The sequence below is a fragment of the Triturus cristatus genome, chromosome 1_2 (genome assembly GCF_964204655.1).
Source record: "Triturus cristatus chromosome 1_2, aTriCri1.1, whole genome shotgun sequence".
In the NCBI taxonomy this organism is placed as follows: domain Eukaryota; kingdom Metazoa; phylum Chordata; class Amphibia; order Caudata; family Salamandridae; genus Triturus; species Triturus cristatus.
Genome location: NC_140580.1, coordinates 889,278,599 through 889,301,725, shown reverse-complemented (window position 1 = coordinate 889,301,725; position 23,127 = coordinate 889,278,599). Strand labels below are relative to the sequence as shown.

General features: G+C 43.7%; 1 protein-coding gene across 2 annotated transcripts in view; it reads right to left on the bottom strand.

The window, feature by feature from the left end:
• Nucleotides 1–22,547, bottom strand: part of TMEM240 (transmembrane protein 240) — a 248,245-nt gene extending 225,698 nt beyond the window's left edge. Inside the window, exons 1-2 of one of the 2 annotated variants that reach the window (XM_085609535.1) lie at nt 22,368–22,547; nt 21,993–22,099 (exon numbers count right to left, since the gene is read on the bottom strand). In XM_085609535.1, the coding sequence (XP_085465661.1) occupies nt 21,993–22,099; nt 22,368–22,424 (164 nt within the window). In that variant the 5' untranslated portion in view covers nt 22,425–22,547. Of the gene's footprint in view, nt 1–21,992; nt 22,173–22,367 lie in introns of both variants that reach the window. The other variant, XM_085609536.1, reaches the window with a different exon arrangement.
• Between the last annotated feature and the right edge of the window lie 580 nt (nt 22,548–23,127).

The following is a 23,127-nucleotide window of genomic DNA, read 5'->3' as shown; positions in this document are numbered from 1 at the left end:
CATGCGTCATTTTGCAAGAGTGCCTGCGTTAAGGGGATGATTGTTTTTGTGCAGGTTTCGGGCACGGTGGCTGCACCCAGCCTATTCCCAGCATCCGCAATTGTTTTAAAATGATAAGTAATAGCAGTGGCGATGTTACTTAGCATTTTGAAATAAATGTGGAAGCAAGTTGCACCAGTCCTGCTGCCCGCCTGCCTAATGGATAACACGGACGTCAGACAGGGCAAACAGATTTCTTGTGACACATGCGCCTTGCATATGTGTCACTTAAAAGCTCTGCAAACAGGGCTGACATCGTGCCAGCCCTGTAGTCACTGTTTAGAGGCCCTTGAAACCGCCAACAAATGGCACCAGGCTGCGTCATATTTCCAGGCAGCCCTGGGCAGCTTCAGTAAAAGCCCTGTACCTCCCGAGGCTGCTGATTGCTAAAGCTGCAGCATGACGACCCCGCCCTTTCACAAGTCATCTCTGGATGGGGTGGGGTCATCATGCATAACTACTGACCCCACCCTGGCCTTTTTAATGCTATAAAAGATGTTCATATTTTCTCTGTTTGTGTGATCCAGGTTTTATAAATTGAATATATGCTGATGAAATGTACTCTTTTAACATGTTTGCTTTTATGGCTTTTAGTTGCTGAATAAAGTACCTTTTGACTTTTTGTTTTACTTGACTTGACCCCACCCATGTGTAACGAGATGGAAAAGGTAGTGTTTATTATTATTTTTTTTTAAATGCCTGAAACCGGACTACAGTAATCACTGCACTTTGCATTGTGCTGTGATTTGTGCATGAACGCTGCATTTTCTTTTCTTTTTTTTAAATGCTTTCATTCTCTTTTGACCTGCTGCCACAGAGGCATGAGACTCAACTCAAGACCCTGTGAGGCCAAGTCACATACAGAGAAGAGCTTTCATTTTCAGTTCCTCTGTGAACTGTGGCTGAGACTGGTACCTCAGACAGCTGCAACAGGCAGCAGCATGTCACCCATCCTGGTCTTACTCATCAACTGGGCAGATGTAGCCTGATCAGCTAAGTTAAAACTATTAAATATTGTACTTTTTAGTATTGAAGCATATTGCATCCAAGGCACCTGTTGTAGAGGTCTGTATTTATGTGTGTGTGTTTATCTTTGTATATTGTTGGTGTGTGGAGAATTGCAAGCCACACCATATTTTCTGGCAGTGACAAGCGACCACTCATTAATTGGAGTCAGTGGATGAATAACAGTCTTATTTCGAGTCCATGGAATGCCCGCTACGGGTGCAAATGGGAGCTCGCGCCTGCAGCGGGAGTACAATTTTTGCAGAATGACTGCACTCCTGAGTTGTTTTCATGACGCACATTTCATGAGGAAAAACGTGGTGAAATTTGCTTGGGGAAAAACAGAGTTTCGAAGAAGGAAAAATGCGACAAACTGGTGCACATTATGCACATTATGCTGCATCTGGGCCTCATTTACTTAGAATCCTCTGGAAGTTTTCCTTAGCGGTAATACCGCGCCCTACTGTGGGTGTATTTCCTTATGGTGAAATTCATGGCTGCTAAATTCAGTACAGACGTAATTAGGCCTTGGGTGTCTCGTGCTATTCCCTTAACTTAGACTGGAGAGCAAGAAGCTGATTCTCCTCTGCTTATACTGTAGGAGAGACAGGTGGTATATGAAACCTTTGAAGTGGCTGGGGACGAGGTGAATATATCAGTGAATAATTATAATGCATTTGCGTGAGAGATCACTGTTTTATCTAGTCCCAGTTTTGAATTGAAGTAGCAAAGAGCGTGAATGTGCTACTTTGTGCACGTTTATGAACCTATGTTATGTGTTTTATATTGGCACGGGTAGAGCCAAAGCAGTCTTGCCTGGTACCCTAGCCCCCTTCAGAGGTCAGTCTTGCTTGGCAACCCAGAAATTCAATGAAATATTGTGAGTTTTCCTTTATGAATGGTGATAAGACCTGAATTTTTAGTCCATTTATCACAGAAATAGTGCTGCAAATTGCACCAAAATACACAAAAACAATCATTAAAGGCATTTTCCTATTTCTATGTGTGCTGCGGAATGTAGCAGACATAGAAAGAGGAAAAAACGAAGAGAAATAGAAGTATTTCTCCTCTTTGCGCATCCTTACGCCTCCACTGGGGAGGCTAGGAGTCTGATGTCTTCACAGGTTTACAAAATGTTGTAAATCTGGGAATGCGTCAAGTTCCATGGATGCTGCGTGGGAATACCCACGGAATGCCCCTTTCACGTAGAGTTATGCGTGAAGAGGATACATATTTACAAGGCCATTGAAAGTCCCGCAGGGTGACTTTACATGGCCATTTAAATATGGGGAAGCACAGTGCACTGATGGTGTGTCAATAAAAGTGACACATCGGCAGCACAATCAGCTTGTAAACAAGCCCCTATGGACATAAAACGTACACTTGAGAAAAAAACTGGATTGCAAGTGAATGCAAACTTTAAAAAATGCACTGTTTTTTTTTTTTACTCAATGCCAAATTATTTGACAATTGTTATCTCAAATGTACGAATAGCGCCTATTGCAAGCAAGGGTGGATGGGAGTAGCTATGGGTGGGCTAGCCCAAATGATCAAAGAATGAATCAAGTAAGAAAATAGTTTTGTGGCTACCACCACTCCCCAACATCGTGACTTAATTTCAGGCCCCACAAATCATTGTATTTTAAAAGACCTTAAGTACTCTTTAGTCAATTATGCCATTTCAAAAGGTCAGCCTTTCCAAGTATTTATCTAAACATGATTTTAAAAAAGACAGCACTCGATTGAGATAGTGAAGTCCACCAGAAAAGAAAGCTAAAGTTACCTTTATGAGGATTTTTATTCGCCCAACTCTAACCAGGGATGGACAGGGACAAAAGAAAATAGGCAAGGGCACCAAAATAAAAATGGCACCCACTAGAGAATCAGATGCCTAAAGAACTGGCCCTCATTAATGAATTAGATTGCTAAAAAAAAGTACCCATGTTTGCAAATTGGGGCAGTTTTGAACTTGTAAAGACATGCTCTATAAGTGTTCTGTGGGTTTGCTACAAGCAATGTTTGTTTTAATATCAGGGAAATTAACAGTAAAACCCAGCCCAGCAGACCATATAATAGGCCTATAAACAGTCAAGAAAAATGACCCACACACTGACCTGTCAGACCAGCCCATGGGGTACTGCCGGATTGTCCTATCGGCCAGTCCGACCCTGAAAGTCTCATATCAACAACTAATGAGTAAAGGGAACTGACCTTTTTTGGGACAGGAAATTGTTTCTCAACCTGCTACACATACATCTAACCAGTACACACTAATTCCTGCATTGTGTGCATGGCCACAATGACAGCGTGTTTGACAAGGGCCACCCACCAGTATTATGACGTACCAACAGCTCTGATGGTCATCTCCTCATTCACCAGACCCTTGTAGAGTAATTTACCTCTGTGAATGTGGGCACACACAATCTTCCTCCCAAAATCAAAGGTGTCAGTGTAAGAAATCATAAAAACGTACAGGCAAAAGACTCTGGTGAAGCTCTTTCTGAGAATATCTTGCTTTCTTTGGAAGACCCTTCCGATGTCTTGGATCACGCATTCCAAATAGCTGCTGCCAGCCTTGACGGATAGCTCCCTCATGAAAAAGAAACCAAACGCTGACAACAAATAGTTTGACAGAGAGCTCCACCTCTTGAAGTGTAAAGGTAGAACCTTGAAAGGTGATGGGAGAAGTTGCATCTCCCTGCTGGTTGAACAGCATGTCACACCCATGACCATGTCTGCAAAGAGGCCATCTATAGAGCCCTCTTCCAAACCAGCAATGCCAATGCTCACCGTTCTTCTAAAGACCTCCTTTGGGTCTTTAGTGATATGATAGCAGTTCGCCTGTCGGACCACCAGTGCTGCCATTAGGAAGGCTATGGGCAACATGATGCTTTTTTCCAGAAACAAAAGTGCAACAGCCTTGGAAAATCTTGGTGTGTTGCCACTCTAACAAGGTAACACTGCACCAATACTCAGTAGACTCACGATGGACATATGTTTGCTAGTTTTTGAGGTTACTGGCAATATGATTAGTAATACTACAAAATGACAGTTTCGCCAACATAACATTGCAATGCAAGAAATTCTGGACGGTGAGCCTCCAAGCTGATCATCACAGGTCCCATGAATGCCTCTCTGGAGCTTAGGGTTTTTGCTCACAAATGTAAACAATACATTATGGCCTCACTGCTTAAGAACCCGAAAACAGACTCAGTGGTATTAGAAAACTACGGATGGATCTCTGGCTTGCCATATGTCAGTATAGTCCTCGAAGTGATGGCCACCTCACAATACTATAACAGTCTGCAAACAAATAACCTTCTCTGTGGCTTACATTTAAAAGCTTCACAACTGGGACAGGTGCGATATTTACATCAATGAACATCAGAAAATAACCCAGATGAGAATTGCTTATTGATTTTGATAGACCTGTCCTGTGCAGTATTTTTCTACTGTGTCTGTAGACCACTTGTGGCATCAAGAGACCTGCACTGATTCCTGGCTGTGGCCTCCCATCTTCATTACCTATCTGGTAAACAAATGCCACCTATCACATGTATGTTGAAGACAAGCGGATCCACATAAGATTTACGCTGACACTAATGTGCGCGTTTATTTTTCCTTTTTACTTTATCACCTTATTCTAGGTCTTTGCATGGAGTGGTACACATGGGGCTGGTCCCCATGCGGTCCTGAAGAAGAGGTTTAGGGGATAACCTCGAAACATGTTGGCTTTCAATATTAGGGACTATTAGCACATTATTTCCTAATTCCTCCCTTTTATTAATCTCCTTTTTATCCTTTACCAACTAGGAGTAAGAATAAACTCATTTATGCTCACTAGCCAGGTAACTTTTAATTAACCCGCACCACTCCCCTCTCACTGCACTACACATAGTCTTCACTAAATTGTGCTCCTACGTAACTGTCACAAGTCGCAGCACGCCCCAAGCAGTAGATGCTTGGGATGGCCCCAATGATAAAGCATGTCACCTAGGGGAAACCTTTGGTGAGTGAGGGGACTCAAGAAAAGTATTTTCTTTTCTCTATTTTAGGTGCGTCTTACTCACTAAGTAGACCCCTCCTGTCCCATCTAGCTAGGTTCTCTGATTCCTGATGTCAGATCTTTTTTTGCGTTATTAGTACCTAGGAGGACGAACCTAGCCATATACTCCTCTCGCCTCTCCTTATTTCGATATATTCAAATATCACCTACTCCTTTCTATTTTTCACAATCCACTGAGAATTTTGCGAGATCGTAACATTTGAAAAAAAAAAAACATACCTTCTACTCATCCCACCATTATGTCTTACACACTGCCTCTCAATAACAAGGGCCACAATATGCATTTCTACTTGTAGAAAGTATTGAGAACTCATCTACTTGTTTTTTCTATTTGTGATCCCACAAGAGTCCCATAAGATCAAAATTGATTTTTTAAACAATATACGTTTCTTTTCATCACAGCAGTTATGCCTTAGAGACCTCCTCTCCAAATCTTGGGGCACAGGTTGCCTTCCTGCTGCCCCCTTTACTGCTTTTAAACTTAATTTCTACAACACCTGCAATTTTTCTCACAGTAAACAGGAACAGCGGCCATTTCATTTCTTAAACTCTAACAGTGAGTCAATCAGAGTGCTCGCTCTTGCCGTACTCACAGGAGTCTTTACACTCTCGTGAGAGCGTGAAGGCTCAGGGGAAAAACAGCTTCTCACCCAATGACCTCCATGTTTTTGTTGCGCTCTTGCAGGATACTGGCAAGACTCTTGCAAGCCCAACTGGCAAACTATACAATTATTTGTGACCCTTAATATATCAAAATCTACTGAACTAATGTACACCAAATCACAAAAAGCACAATCTGTGGACCAAAATCTAGCCTCCTGCCAAATTTGGTGTAATTCTGTTAAGCAATTTTTGCTGCAACCTGTCTTAAAGGAGTCAATGGAAAATGCATGGTGTTTTGGTGTTTTGGGGCCCTCCTTTTTTCTCAGCCCCTGCTTGATGGCACCCCAAAACTTTCCTGGAAGGAGCTGAGGTGGATGAACCTTGTTTTTGGGAAAGTTTCATGGAGATTCGTCAAACGGGGCCAAACTTATTAGCAAACCAAATAACGCTCTTCTATGGAAAAGCAGACCTAACCATAACTTACCTAGTGGCGAACATAAATATAAAAATGTATACATGCATATATGCATGTGCAGTACTCATTCTGCCCTGATTTAAGTTCTTTTTGCCAGATTAAGTAGCAGTGTGTAGTTAAACATAAGGTTGTATCTGTTTCTCAGAAGCTGGAAAATGGAGAGTGTCTAGCAAGTGTGCATGGGCCCAAATGTAAGAAAGAAAAATAGGCTCCTCTGTCCCTCATTTCAGTAATAAAAGTGCCCAATAATTAAGGGGTTTGGCCCCTTAATCATGGTGCCACTTCATTTTCCACTCTAGCTTCACTTCCACGATAGCTATGCCCCCAGGGAAAGGTGCACGGTAAAGTTACCATCATTGACCCTGTGATGGCTTCCAGCTTAGTGGTAGCATAATTTTCATTATCAGCCACCCTTGAGAAAGATGCCTGGGCCTCATCAAAGGATGTGTTCTGCTGCAATGTGGACAGTGAAAATTGCAGACATAGTGCATTAGAAGTTACAAGATGTTTTTCATTAGAGCAGTGTACGTGAACAAAAAGATCTTATTCAGTCTTTTGATATATTTCTTTCAGTCCTTTATTTATAAAGGTCTGAAAGAAATATATAAAAAGACTGAATAAGATCTTTTTGTTCACGTGCACTGCTCTATGTGAAAAGCATTTTTGGAATCTGTGATCAGTGGCACCAAAAGGCAACAGGTGCTGAGAAGTGTGCACGAACCATCCATCAAATAATCATGGATTTCTAGTTACAAGATGTTTGTTTAATGCTGAACTCGAATATATCAGACCAAATATCATATTCAGTGTTGCATGCCCACACCTCCTCCCTTAAAACCTGAAATGTAAATTGCATAGAGGAGAGACAACAGTCGCAGTGTAAATTCCCAAGTGTGAGCTTCGTTACCCAGAAAACGACTTTACCATGGGCAATAGCAATGATAGCTTACCTCACACACAGAACAGATATGGGACTGGGATAGCTATCATTTGTGCAGCAAGTGTAGTGGTACCAGGGCTTGGTGGTTTGAGGAGTACATTGCACCCAAATTATGGCTTCATTTTACTACCAAACTGATAGGCAGAATTGCCTATTTTTCATTTCTTGCACTACACCACATGGTAGTCTCTCTACACCAGTAATGGAAAGGGGAAAGCCAACCATGCAGGAGATGCCTACCTTGGGGCCCTCCTGACCATAAAAGCATATTCAGAGAAGTATGAGTTGTCAGTGGCCTTCTATGGGCTATCTATGCTCCAAGCATTGCCTGCTGAGAAGGTGGGAGAATAGGCTTGTTTTGAGTTTTGGGACCAAAGCCTGCTATATTGGGGCATCCATCATTTGTTCGAACTCCTCTGGCATCCCTCAAAGGCCTTAACAGGATGAGATGTGTTTTCAGGATGGTTCTCTTCCAGGTCCAACTAAGTGGCTAATGGTTGAGATAATGAATGGTCGTGAGTGCCCGAGTCGCGACTAGGGGTATTGACTCCACCCAGGATTACTGGAAAGTGGGTAGATTTTCGGGACAATGCAAGAAAAGGAGCGGGGGCGCATAGAAATATTCCTTGTAGTAATAAGCGTTGTTAGGCTGTCTCCCCTTCTGGTCCTACTCGCCGACGATTGACGGAATTCGTATTGAAAATTGAAAGAGTAATTTGAAGGGTGATTTCTAAGACGGGGACTGAGCGCCCATTGGATGAGCAGTAAATGCATCGGAAAGATACCGTTGCTTCAATTAGCATTTGGGCCGGTTTCCACTCTGGACCGACCGCTTTGTAATTGGCCGGATAAGTGAATAAGAAACAGGATAAGGTATTTACGAGACCTGACGGCAGCCAACGGTCCCCTCCCCGAGATGTTTGCCGTCTTTGAACGCCTTTCAGGTTTGGCCATAAACCCGGAGAAGTCTACCGCTTATTTCTTCCGGGACACACCATGCCACAGTACTCTGCAGTTCGGTGACTACACCCTGTCGGTAGCCCCCACCACCTTCAAATATCTGGGCATACATGTGTACAGAACACAGGCGGACCAAATTGACAGTAACATTGGGCGAGCGGTGACGGCATTGCGCGCCAGTGTGGACTTCTGGGCATCGCTACCCTTATCGGTGATGGGCAGAGTCACCATCGCGAAGATGGTTATCTTACCCCGACTACTATATTATTTTGTAAATTTGCCTGTAGTCCTCCCGGTGTCCATTTTTAACACACTTAATACTATACTGCTTAATCTCATCTGGGGCACAGGTCGCAGGCGACTCAGCTTGCGGAGGCTACAGCTGAGCACTCGCGGTGGGGGTCTAGGGGTCCCTGACTTCAGGGTCTACTATTACGCAAGTCAACTCCAGTGGTTATCGTACTGGACTGCCGGGAGAAACCTCCATGAGATCGGGTTTACAACCCATAAATTAGACCGGGGGGAGCTACACTCCTTATTATTGCCTAGGGCCAAAATTCCTGCAAATAGCCCTCCCCTCCTGAAGACAGCTCTACAATGCTGGAGAAAAGCACTGTCGTACACCTCACCGGCTGCTCCGTATGCACCGAACATTCCCCTCTTGGGGATTCCCACGCCACAAGGTAGACTCACTAAAACCAGATTGCGGGACTGGGCTGATGCGGGAGTGGGCGATGTTGGGGCTTTCTTTGGTGAAGGCACCTTGCTGGACCATGTTCTCTTCCGACAATATACCGGCGCACCACCACATCTATATTTGCTACACGCTGCTGCGTCCCACTATATTAAACACGCCTGGGCCCCACAGAGGAACGAACCCCCACAACACAATCTGGTACACCTTCTTTATTATATGGGGAAGGGGGGACACCTGGTCAGATGGCTGTACACTGGGATCTCCACACATGCAGCAATCCCACTCACTGCCCTTAGGGCACGTTGGTCTGAGGATTCCAGCGAGGCCCTTACGGATAGAGCATGGGAATGTATGGTGGAACACCCCAAAAAAGTATCACGTAATGCACGACTGAAGTTTATACAGACGATGATCCTCCATAGAGCATACCTTACCCCTAAGAGGATTCATCGTATATTTCCAGAATCCCCACGTCATTGCCCCCGCTGTAGGGGGGAGGAGGCAGACTTCCTGCATATGTTGTGGTCCTGTCCCTGCCTTAGGGACTACTGGGTAGGGGTCCGGGACGCCTTGAGCGCAGTCACTAGACTCCCTATCCCGGAAGACGCATTATATTGCCTCGTAGGCCTCCGCAGACGCCCTAAAGTGCAGAAAGCACAATTACGGTTCATAGACCTGGCCCTTATCGTGGCAGTGAGAGCTCTTACCATGCGATGGAAGTCTCCTAGGAGCCCAGCTGTATACACATGGCAGAGTGATATGTTGCAATGGGGGAGGGCGGAGGGTGCCGCTCTTCGCAGAGAGGAGGATAGTGAGCTCAGGAGACAACTCATCTCGTTAGACTGGGAGGCCATGCTGCTTCAGCTAGAGTCGCTCGATCTACTACCCCTGCAGAATATCCCAACCCAGTAACACGCAGGATTCCTATACGATACTTGCATGATAGGTTGCGGGACTCAGACTCACAGCTTTGCTAAAACCTGAACGTAATGCTGACATTTGTGACCTATATTGTTAAAGCCACAGAGTGATAGTTGATGAAACCAAAACATGAGTGACCAGGAGTGGGGAGAGGGCGGGGTAGGGAGGGGGGGAGAGGATGGTTACATTCAGTTCCTTTGTTGAATGCAATGTAATGGTTTTTTATTGCCGATTTATATTGCTTGATCAATTATTGTGGTGTTACCGACACTATTAGAGATCATTATCCTTGATAGTATCGTTCACGAACGGTCACACCTAACCATTATAAGTCACATGTATAATGTACTTCCTGTAAAGGTAAAAGACTGTCTCTGTAGAATGACTGGTAAATTTCAACACTGTTAAAGTCGTCAATAAAGTTTGTTAAAAAAAAAAAAAGAAACAGGATAAGGTGTTAACTTGACGGGATATGCGGGCTCCGAATAACAAGGTAGACGGATAAGTGTTTCCGGGCGGGTTCCCTTCCCGGTCCAACTGACTGGATATTGGTTGATTCTGCCAGGGAATAGGAGGAAGGATTTGAGGTTTTTGATTGGCCACGAAGCGGGAGGACCGCAGAGGTAACATATACCTATCCGTTTTTTTAACCCATGGTGGACCTTGGAGAATAAATAAAGGGGGGTGTGGGGGTCACAGGCACTGAATTGACTACTTTGACACGAGGCGAGCAACGGAGAGGAGGTCTTGAAGGATGGAGGGTGGAGATAGGCAAAACGGTAGGGAGTGGGAGTATGAATGGACAGTTTTGAATATAGAGGAATGGGAAGTAGTGGAATCTAAGCGAGTGACTACTAAGAAAATACTGAATTTTAGATGGAGAAAGTGGGGATGCTTAAAGGCACCTAGATCTTTTGATATATAGATATATATATATATATATATAATGAAGGGAAAGAAATGTGTGAGGGAATTGGAATTGTATCTTGATTTATTTACTGGGAACTAATCAGATGAGGAAAGGATACAGATACGGATTGAAGTAGTGTGTCTTTTACTTACAGAAAACAAATGGCACATGAAGCCTAATACAACTTTATAGTGTCCTTCACCCGGCTAGACTGAATGGAGGATTGAAATGAGTCTGCTGAACTTTACTGTGACTTAAAGGTAAAGATGGGGTGTTGTTTCTTTTGCTTTAAGGGAAATATGATACCCAATCCCTGATTGGGGGAAGGGGGTGCACTGATGTATGGACGAGTCACTTTGATACATCTAAAACATTTGAAAGGTAGGGTAAAGGGATATAAGGAAGAACAGGATTGAATCTGGATTGTTTGTAAGTGTATTTGCATGATCTAATCTTTGGTCAAAATTGAAGATGGGCACTAATTACAAATGTCAACTAATGTGTTTTGTGACACAATTTACTTTGACAGAATGTATACAGGCAGGAGGTCTCGTGGAGGGACATGGGAAGTTTTGGGGATTAAAAGGATATATAAATGCTATAGTAGAATGGCTGATGCTCTCAAAAGGGCATCAATTACATATGTTTAAATGCCTTTTATTTAATTTGCAGTCCTGATGATGTCCTTTAGGATGAAACGCATTGGCTGGGCTGAGTTGACTACTAGTGATGAAATTGAAGAAATAAACATCGAGATTGATACGAAACACAAGACTCCCATGTGATTTTTTGGATGCGTTAATTAAGAAATAAAAAGAACTAATCTGAGACTATAAAATAAAAGAAATACTTAATGACAGATTTACCTCCTTTCCACAAAGATTGGCCTTCTGCGGGCCATTCAGATTTGTTCTCTTGTGTCTAAAGCCCACTCAGAGCAGCTGGCCATTAGGAGCGCCTCAGCCGGCACTCATTCACTTTAAGCTGACTGGTAGGATGGTCCTTAACTTGCCAATAGAGTGTGTCTGCTTGTTCTTGCTGGTCCCAGGCCCTCATAGATCCTGTGCCAGCTCTTAATGACTAAACCAACCCTATCCCAATCTAGCTCTGAGAAAACCCTTAGTATCTGCAACCACCTTAGAAGACATTCTACTAGTCTTTAGGTAGCATCAGCAAGCCCTCTGGGCTAACAATCAACTATACAAAACCCTTGGCTGGCACTCAGATTCTCCATCACTTACCCCCGACGGATCTAATGATTCAATCTGCTGGAGCACAGTGTTTTTCATACCCCTTCTTCAGGACCTCCACCCTTACCACTGGCCATTCAAACTGCCCTCAGCCCAGGATAAGTCCCCCTATTCTGACCTTCAAAGGAGTCAAGAGACGCTTAGTCATAGTAAAGACCCATAGTAAAGACCCTTCTTAAAGACCCTTACTTAATCTCAGGGTGCATGTTACCGTGTCACTCACATTCTCTCAGTCAGCCCTCAAAGACCTAAAGCAGTGGTGTGGCAGTGGGGAAAGGGCCCTAATGCATTCAAGGAAAATAAGCAAGGCTGAAATACATCTCTTCTACTGCCTTCCATACATACCTGAAGAGTACAGCTGCTGGCCCTAGAACTCTCTCTTTGAACCTTCAGGTATCCAAAGCAAAGTTGCTAAGCTCACATTCTGCTGCTCGCTCTGGGCTATATGACACTCTCAGTTCTTCTTCTTTAGCCCCCTTCTGACCCATTTCAATATCCTTCTCTGTCTTTCAGGGTCACCACAACATATGAACCTCTATGCCAGCCTGCCCTTACTTCCCCCACCCAATTGAGTCCCAGAGCACCTGCTTTCACTGTGCAGCCGAATGAAGCAAAGGGTATTTCCCTTTTATACCACTCTTTCTAACGTGAGCTTTCAGACAGTCCTCTTCAAGCAATGGTCTGTTGTTGTGTCATTCACATTTTACTTCTGTCCGTACAGCATTCTGCATGGGGAATGGTCACCCCAACTTTAGACATTTGCTAACTTCTCTGTGAGTGATGGTATTCTGCTTTTTCACAAGGAGCGAATATCAGTTGTTGCTTCGACAACTGTTTCATCAGTAGTCATTACATTGCACTACATAATCTGGAGTACTTTTGCATTATGGTATTTTACACCAGGAGAGCATTTACTTCACAGGTAAATTGGTAAGTATAAGTTCTAGACCTTCCTTCATACATATATATATAAAAATATATAAATATGTTTTAATTCTAATAATGTCTAATATTTTACATTTATTTAAGTCTTATTATACAGTCACGTTATTTACATGAATTTTAACTTCATTAATGTTACTTTAATTTTAATTCTTATTTTATTGTTTGTTTGCATTTAATATAGTGTAATTTTGCATTATGCAATCTTCTAATCTTAAAAGCCCTCACTGCCCCGAAACTCTACCTGTCCCTGAACCCAAAAAAAAACCTTACTACTGCATACACAACTGATCCTTGAACCTCAGACACACCTTACTACACCTAAAAACGACCCCTCCCTCAACCTTAAGAAACATGTGCTACTGCTAAACTCTACCTATCCCTGTATCCCAAAAACTATTTTCTACCCTTAAATACTACTCATCCCTGTGCACTAAAAAACCCTTGCTACCCCTAAACACAACCAATCCCTGAACCCCCCAAAAAACATCTTACTATTCATCCTTGAACCCTATAATACCCTAAACACTACCCATTTCTGAACACTGAAAACACCTTACTGCTCCTAAATACTAAAAGAACTCTGCTTACCCTCAACATGCTAAACACTACTCATCCCCGAACTCTAGACAACCCCTTACCACACATAAACACTACCCATCCCTGAACTCTAGAAAAACCCTTACTACACCTACACACTACCCATCCCTGAACTCTAGAAAACATCTTACTACACCTAAACACTACCCATCCCTGAATTCTAGAAAACCTGTTACTACACCTAAACACTACCCATCCCTGAACTCTAGAAAACCTGTTAATACACCTAAACACTACCCATCCCTGAACTCTAGAAAACATGTTAATACACCTAAACACTACCCATCCCTGAACTCTATAAAACCTGTTAATACACCTAAACACTACACATCCCTGGACTTTAGAAAACCTGTTAATACACCTAAACACTACCCATCCCTGAACTCTAGAAAAACCCTTACTACACCTACACACTACCCATCCCTGAACTCTATAAAACCTGTTAATACACCTAAACACTACCCATCCCTGAACTCTAGAAAACCTGTTAATACACCTAAACACTACCCATCCCTGGACTCTAGAAAACCTGTTAATACACCTAAACACTACCCATCCCTGAACTCTAGAAAACCTGTTAATACACCTAAACACTACCCATCCCTGGACTCTAGAAAACCTGTTAATACACCTAAACACTACCCATCCCTGGACTTTAGAAAACCTGTTAATACACCTAAACACTACCCATCCCTGAACTCTAGAAAAACCCTTACTACACCTACACACTACCCATCCCTGAACTCTAGAAAACATCTTACTACACCTAAACACTACCCATCCCTGAACTTTAGAAAACCTGTTAATACACCTAAACACTACCCATCCCTGGACTCTAGAAAACCTGTTAATACACCTAAACACTACCCATCCCTGGACTTTAGAAAACCTGTTAATATACCTAAACACTACCCATCCCTGAACTCTAGAAAAACCCTTACTACACCTACACACTACCCATCCCTGAACTCTAGAAAACATCTTACTACACCTAAACACTACCCATCCCTGAACTCTAGAAAACCTGTTAATACACCTAAACACTACCCATCCCTGAACTCTAGAAAACCTGTTAATACACCTAAACACTACCCATCCCTGGACTTTAGAAAACCTGTTAATACACCTAAACACTACCCATCCCTGAACTCTAGAAAACCCCTTACTACACCTACACACTACCCATCCCTGAACTCTAGAAAACATCTTACTACACCTAAACACTACCCATCTCTGAACTCTAGAAAACCTGTTACTACACCTAAACACTACCCATCCCTGAACTCTAGAAAACCTGTTAATACACCTAAACACTACCCATCCCTGGACTTTAGAAAACCTGTTAATACACCTAAACACTACCCATCCCTGAACTCTAGAAAACCCCTTACTACACCTACACACTACCCATCCCTGAACTCTAGAAAACATCTTACTACACCTACACACTACCCATCCCTGGACTTTAGAAAACCTGTTAATACACCTAAACACTACCCATCCCTGAACTCTAGAAAACCCCTTACTACACCTACACACTACCCATCCCTGAACTCTAGAAAACATCTTACTACACCTACACACTACCCATCCCTGAACTCTAGAAAACATCTTACTACACCTACACACTACCCATCCCTGAACTCTAGAAAACATCTTACTACACCTAAACACTACCCATCTCTGAACTCTAGAAAACCTGGTAATACACCTAAACACTACCCATCCCTGGACTTTAGAAAACCTGTTAATACACCTAAACACTACCCATCCCTGAACTCTAGAAAACCCCTTACTACACCTACACACTACCCATCCCTGAACTCTAGAAAACATCTTACTACACCTACACACTACCCATCCCTGAACTCTAGAAAACATCTTACTACACCTAAACACTACCCATCCCTGAACTCTAGAAAACCTGTTAATACACCTAAACACTACACATCCCTGGACTCTAGAAAACCTGTTAATACACCTAAACACTACCCATCCCTGAACTCTAGAAAACCTGTTAATACACCTAAACACTACCCATCCCTGGACTTTAGAAAACCTGTTAATACACCTAAACACTACCCATCCCTGAACTCTAGAAAACCCCTTACTACACCTACACACTACCCATCCCTGAACTCTAGAAAACATCTTACTACACCTAAACACTACCCATCTCTGAACTCTAGAAAACCTGTTAATACACCTAAACACTACCCATCCCTGAACTCTAGAAAACCTGTTAATACACCTAAACACTACCCATCCCTGAACTCTAGAAAACCCCTTACTACACCTACACACTACCCATCCCTGAACTCTAGAAAACATCTTACTACACCTAAACACTACCCATCTCTGAACTCTAGAAAACCTGTTAATACACCTAAACACTACCCATACATGAACCTAAAGAAACATGTACTACTGCTAAACTCTACCCATCCCTGGAACCCAAAAACTATTTTCTACCCTTAAATACTACTCAGCCCTGAAACCTAAAAACCCATTGCTACCCCTAAACAAAACCAGTCCCTGAACCCCAAAAAAATCTTACTATCAAGTAACACTCCCCATCCTGGAACCCTATAAACCCTTTAATACCATGAACACTATCTATTCTCAAACTTCGAAAACACCTTCCTACTCCTAAATACAAAAAAAAACCTGCTCGCCATAAACACGCTAAACACTTCCCATCCCTGAACTCTAGAAAACTCTTTCTACCCCCAAAAAAACAACCCTGCACCCCACAAAAAATACTTACCTTTTTTAAATATTGGTAATGTGTGCTTTTGGAGACCTAAGACATATTTTTGCTTTCAACCATTGCTACACCTGCCTTAAAGTATCGTAGAAATGCTAACTTGCATTCTACTAATTATTGGATGTAACCTGCATGCATATGTTCAAATCCTAGTTAGATAAAGAACTTGATTAATGCAGATGTTGCTGGGATCCTAGTGTGACCTGAAGATTGAAAGTCCGGATCCTGGGAAATAGTTTAGTGGGTTATGAACTAGCAACATCTGTACGCGACCTGCTTTGTGTAACTTTGAATCCTTGCAGGTTAAGTGAACCTTGTACTCTTTGGACGTTGATTATATGATTTATACTAAAATTGATAGTAATGTTAAAAAGTGACATTTAAATGGTCATTTACATGGCCACAAATAAACCTGCCCACGTATGAATCATTACTTGTTATAATTTAATAGACATGCTATTTTTATACATATAATGAGGGCAGTTTGAAGCCTGGTTGCTCTCTCTCTTGTGTTCTTCCAGCACAATAACACTTCTTATTCTCTTTCTTTGTAAATTCTTAGCAGAACTCTCAAATTGTCCAAGTCATGTTGCGTAGCTCACACCTGCAGGTTGTTTCTTTTTATTATGTGGCATTTAGCCCTATAATTCCAGGATTACAGGTACCAAGAGACAATTGGGTTTTTGGCATAAAGGCTGTAAATGGCAAAAAATAATGTAATCTGAAACAAACATATCTAAGTTTAAAAAGCTCAAAATCAATGACAGCATAGGTCTCAAAAATAAAACCCATAAGGTGGTGGCAAAAGTCTCCTTTGACAATTATGTTGTGAATTCCTTTAAGGCTTCTCGTGCCAAACCAACTTTCCGGCTGTGTCATATATGTGGCAATATAGTAATGTGTGTGGATCCAAAGGATGGAAGATGAGGTAAAGATGGTACAGAAAGAGTTGACCTTGATGACGTGACATGTTAACTGAGAAAATCCTTCTTAGATCCCATGAGCTAGGTCTTCAGGTGGCAGGGCTAATAATTTACCACTGGGTCAGTTCCAGGGTCAGACGTGCAAATGCACTGGAAACAATTTGATTTGTGAGGCAAGGATGAAAAAACACTCTTTGGGTCCCTTTAAAAACCTACAAACCAGTGAACACTCTCACCTACTTCCCAGCGCCTGGTGGAATTTCAGAGCAGATAATGCAAGTTGCTTCATTTTAAAGTCAAAATAGTGCTTAAGTATCAAACTGTTTAACATTGTGCAAAAACTGAAGCCACTCAGGCACAGGGAAAAATATTTTCAGACTGGATACATGTCATGGATTTTTAAGGATAGGATCGAAAACAATTAGTACGGTTTTAGGTTTAACTTGCGGGTGCAGCTGTCTGGGATGCATTAGAATATCTATGAGTTTTGGCTCCTCCCAGGGGAGTATTCCCTTTCACCTCATGCTATTGGATGTTTTGTGTATGAGCCCACCTTCGATGGAGTGCACGTATTACAATGGATCTGGGATCACGTACAACTCAAAAGAACACTGAATTGTCGCATATTAATTTCTACATCTCATAGATGCATTGTAAACTGAAGCGATCTGTTTTGTTTCCCATTTTTGCAGTGTTGTTAATGTTTTAGTCATTTTTCAAAACTCAATCCATAACTATTGGCTTTGCCACTGCTTGTTTGTCTTGCAAGTGTGATTTAATGAGAAAAGACCACTATCATTAATTAGTTGGGGGGTTTGAGAAACATTTTATATCTACTTTTAAAACTCCACACTACAAGGAGGCAATATTTTTATGAAAACAGTCGTATTGAAATAGTTGTAGGAATTTGTAAAATAACTTTCATTCCGGAATTCTCAATTTTGGAAACGTTGATGACAATGATGTGATGCTCAGCCCTGCTCAGTTTCAAAGTAGAATCCTCCCTTCAACTCGTCAGCCTTCAGTTACATCAAGTCAGACATATTGAGGGCGCTGGTAAAAATAGTTTTTCTGCTGGATGAAAATAGCTGTTTTTTAATTGGGTTTCACTCATGCATGTCCTCAGGGAGGTGCAGAGGAAACACAAGTGCGTCTTGATTCATTTCTTTTCTTTTTCTATCAAATGTATCACATCCCAAAATCAATGACCCTTATTCGCCATTGAACAAAGAAGACAAATTGGGAATTCTGACAAATATCTAAGTTGAAAGACGAATCTAAGAAGTTATTTTGCGCACAAAACACTGGATTCGCCAGCCCCAGATACAAGGGATACTTGATCTTTCCATAGGATTCAAATCATGTGAAATGTATGTGCATCAAACCACTTCTGATAACTAGGCCCTCGAAAAGAAGGAGGAAGGGAGATTGTAAGCGATTTATAGAAACAAAACAGAAAGGCGATCTAATTAAGAATAAAAAAGCACCATTTTATGGATACCTTTCCTGAACACCACCATAGGAAAATATGTATGGTTTGTTCTGTGTCACAAATCATGTGGTGTCTTCCCTGTTTCGTTATGCAAGCCCCACACACCCTACATACACGCCTAGACAGAGGCACAGGTATACCTGTAAACAAACAGGCCCACACACAAATAGACATACAGAGCTACACAAATACACACACCTAAGGTTATACACACCACTATACACACACACACACAGACATCCCTAGAGAGACACACATTCCACAGACACACAGAAAAGTTTTATGGTCCCTGGGCAGGTGGAATGGCAATTTTTTCAAGGCATAGGCTCTGAGAGTAGGGTTGCAGGAGGGTGCTTCGGGACCCCCCAAAAATAACCATGCTGGAGGTCAGAAGGTACATGAAAAATAAAGATGCATTTCGATTTTATATTTATCGTATCCCATTAGCTGTGGGTTCAAAGGCAGAGGACAAATGCCAGGCTATTTCTTCTGACAAATCCCTGCTTATTTGGAAACTGGTATTAATTCTTATTTATCTGACTGCAAAGTGAGAGACCACCGGCTACAAGCCACACCTGTGTCACTCTCCTGCTGAATGGACGTGGCACATTTGCCACACGTGTTCTATGTGTGACGCTTGGACCTTTCACGGCCCCTGTGACTTCAGTGATATATAACATTAACAGCAGCACCGCCACCCCCACCCTGAAAATGGTTGCAGCCCCACGGTCTCAAGGTAAAGTTTCTACGGGGTGGACTGGCTGAGAAGGAGAGGGTGTGATTCATAGACCAGAGGCCAGAGCAAGCCAAGACACCTGGGAGCTTTCTGCAGCCTCTCAAGATGCCGCCGGAATACAAAGTAAGAGGGAGACACACACACATATGGGTATATATATATATATATATATGTATAGTGGCTATAAAAAAACGTGTTACTGGTCCAAATGCATTTTATTGCCATGGTATGTATGTATGTATGTGTATATATATATATATATATGTATATATATATATATATATATATATATATATATATATATATATATATGTATATATATATATATATATATATATATATACACACACACACACACACGCCATGGCAGTAAAAATAAAATGCATTTGGACCAGTAACAGGTTTTTATAGCCACTCTACTAATAAACGCACACATTTAATGGATTACTATAGTGCAAAGGTCAACTTTGAGCTTATTACCAAAGTATTCCAGAATCGACCTGACTGCCTCGCAGATCGCATGACACACTCACTTTGCAGAAGGGATCAAATCTCCAAGAGTCTTAATTCTTGACTGCGGTAATACTTTGCCGCACAAATGTAACCCCTTGTATTCTGTTGGTGAAGTACCTTTGTTAAACAAACGCACACGAGACAATGCAACCGACACAAGCCCAATAGCGCGAGTTTATACACAGATATCTGTGCAACAGGAGGGCGAGGGACTTCACAGGTGCGCGAGGCCATCTTGAAGGGTCAGCCTGACCCTGAACCTAGAAGGGTGCCGGCCTATTCACGGTCCATGGTTTCTCTTTTCTCACCAACAATGAAGTTCTGCTTTCTACATTTGTACATGTCTGACATCCCCACCCCGAAATTAGGAAATACGCACAATAACCTTCTCCGTGCCCTGCCCCACGTGGACCTTCGCCGGCAATGCATAGTAGCGCCAGGAGCCCCTCCCCCCCCCCCCCCACACACACACATGGCGCCCAACATTAGACGGGAGCATACCTAGAAAGGGCATTTCGCCAGCACACTCTGTGGCCCCGAGCCCTCAGCCTTTCGTAGCACTGCCTATATATCACCTGTCAGGGCCCAGATAATACGCGCGACCAGCACGCCCCCCCTCTTCCCATTCTAACAACGCATAGAGAGATTATGTTGTCTCAAAGGGGGTGAATTAAGTCGTGTCTCACCATCCCTCTCTAATTATGTAACGCCGCATACAGGGGACGCATTCTAGCAGAGGGGGGCTCGCTGTCATTCCCGCCCACCCCTCCACATGCTGCGAATAAGATACACTCTGCCACTGAGAGGGCATATGATCGACCCCCCCTCCCCCGTTTGGTAGAGGGCATGATATCATTATCATCTCTCACCCCTCTTACCATCCGATTCATACTCCTATAGATTACACTGTGTCGCTGAGGGCGCCCCCTAAACCTCCGTTTCACATCGTGGCACTGACGGGGCCCGAGATTCAGAAACACACATAACAAGCAACACGCTATCGAACTCTGCACACAGAGGACACATCGAGCAAAGGGAGGGGGCGGACCATCAGCGGGCATCTCCTCCCGCACACTGCATACTGAACATGCGAGCAGCACCCACGCGCACACCTCTTCTAACACTGCATACAGGGGCCCTATTTAACACAGGGGGACGGGACCTGCTGTCTGCGCGCAGTAATGCTGCCCCTGTTTTCTCACACTGCACATTAAAGGCCGAACTTTGGCACCTCGAGGACACGCCCCCTCCTCCATAAGTATGCACTTGACAGAGGACACATCCTGGCACGGTGAGGGCAGGCTGTCACCGCCTCCCCCGCTGTGCACACAGAGGACAGGCTGAGGACATGCTGTGACGAGGGGCACTACTTCACCCAAACACCAATATCAGCACCACATTGTACCACGAGAGGAAGGGGTGCGGGGGGTGGGGGTGCCTGTGCCCCCCCCCCTCCCTCCCCATCATCCATACACAAGGGGTGCACCCTGTGGCAGTCTGCACGCACCTCCCCCAGTGACCGACAACACATGTTGAGGACAAATTGATTCTCACACAAGGAAGCATGTATTATGTTCCCCCCTTAAACATACACACATGTGACAACGTGCACGTCACCAGCTCGCTCCATTCCCACAATCTAACCATTCGAAAACACTTTAAAGCACATGAAGGGAATACTTTTGCGCCCACCCCCATAAACCCTTTAAAATAAACACAGAGGGCGCATTATAGCACGAGGGCATGCTTACTGCGGCACTCACAGCAGAACCCACGCCCCTCACTGTAAACATGCACATATATGACGCCTTTTAGCACTGAGAGTGCACGCTCGCTGCACCCCAACAATACCCATATGATAGGACGCATGCTCTAGCACACGGAAGGCATGCTCCGTGTACCCCTCCACGCACAATGTAGCACAGCGCAGCACAGCGCACACATGATGTCAGCCCCCCCCCCCCCCCCACCACTCCATGCAGACTTTCGTTTGGGGGGGGGGTCATGCTTTCGCCTCCACCCCCTCGTGTCCCCAGGACACATTTTGTTGCACAGACAAGACGTGCCTCTGGTACCCCCCCCCCCCCCACCCCCTCCTCAAGACACTGTGCCACGGAGGCGAGGAGTCGCGCGGGCATGCCAGCAGCACTCACCTGCCACAGTTGCAGTGGCACACACGGTCTTCGCCCCGCAGATGCGGCAGGATGTAATTGTGGAAGCGGTCCAACAGGGTATTCATGTCCATCAAGCAAGCGATTGCCTGTAAGAGCCCATAACGAAGGCATCGGGTCAACTCGGGATGATGGCACTAAACATCGACTCTAGTTTGATTGCTAAAAAAATATACGGGAGCAGTAGTAAATAAATAAATAAATAAATAAATGAAAATAATAATGCAGATTTTTTTCTCCAAAATGCATGTTTTTTTAAAACACATAACACAGACACAATACTCACGGATGGACTATTGAAACATATAAATGCATGTAAATTGTGCATTAAAGGACGTAATAGGAAAGGTTTCTTACCATAACGAGGGAGGCCCCTAGAATCATGAAGATCATGGTGTTTGAGCTCATGGACATCCGGCGGGGGGAAGGGGTAAGGGGGGGTAAGAGAGAGGGGGTTTCCTAGCTTCAATCCCCCCAAAAAGCTGCTCTTTATCCCCCTCCAGTTTCCTGTGTCTAGCTTGGCAATCCGCAGGAATCGTAACAGAAGGACCCCCACCCTCCCTCCCCCCTGCCCCCCTCTTCCCCTAAAAAAATGCGCAATCCTTGACAGCAGAAAGGGGGCACCGGGTCCCGGGGTCTCCCTTCCCTGTTTTTTCCCCTCGCTCTCTCTCTGCTCTGGGAATGTCTGTGCCGCCTCTCCCTCCCTCCGCTCTCTCTCACTCTCTCTCTCTCTCTCTCCCCCCTTCTCTCTCGCTCTCTCTCTCTCTTCATGCCTTTCACCCAGTTCCTCCCCCCACCCTCCAGGAAAATAGAAAAAAACGTGACAGGTAATGTCCCCTCCTGTATTTCATGAGCAGGAGGTGTAAAAACAAATAGCTCCCCTCTTTTTCTTCTCCCGCAACCGCTTGGCATGTACACCCCCCCCCCCCCCCACACCACCACCAGCGCACACACACCAACTCTTTATGTATGCTAACTCGATAAATAATTCAAGTTATTTTTACCCCTCATGGCCGGAAACTACAGCTGTTCTTTTTCTTATGCACCCAGGTCTCGAATGGACCATCTATGGGTGTTCCCTGGGGTCTTTTTCGCCCCTCTCTGCCAATTACAAATA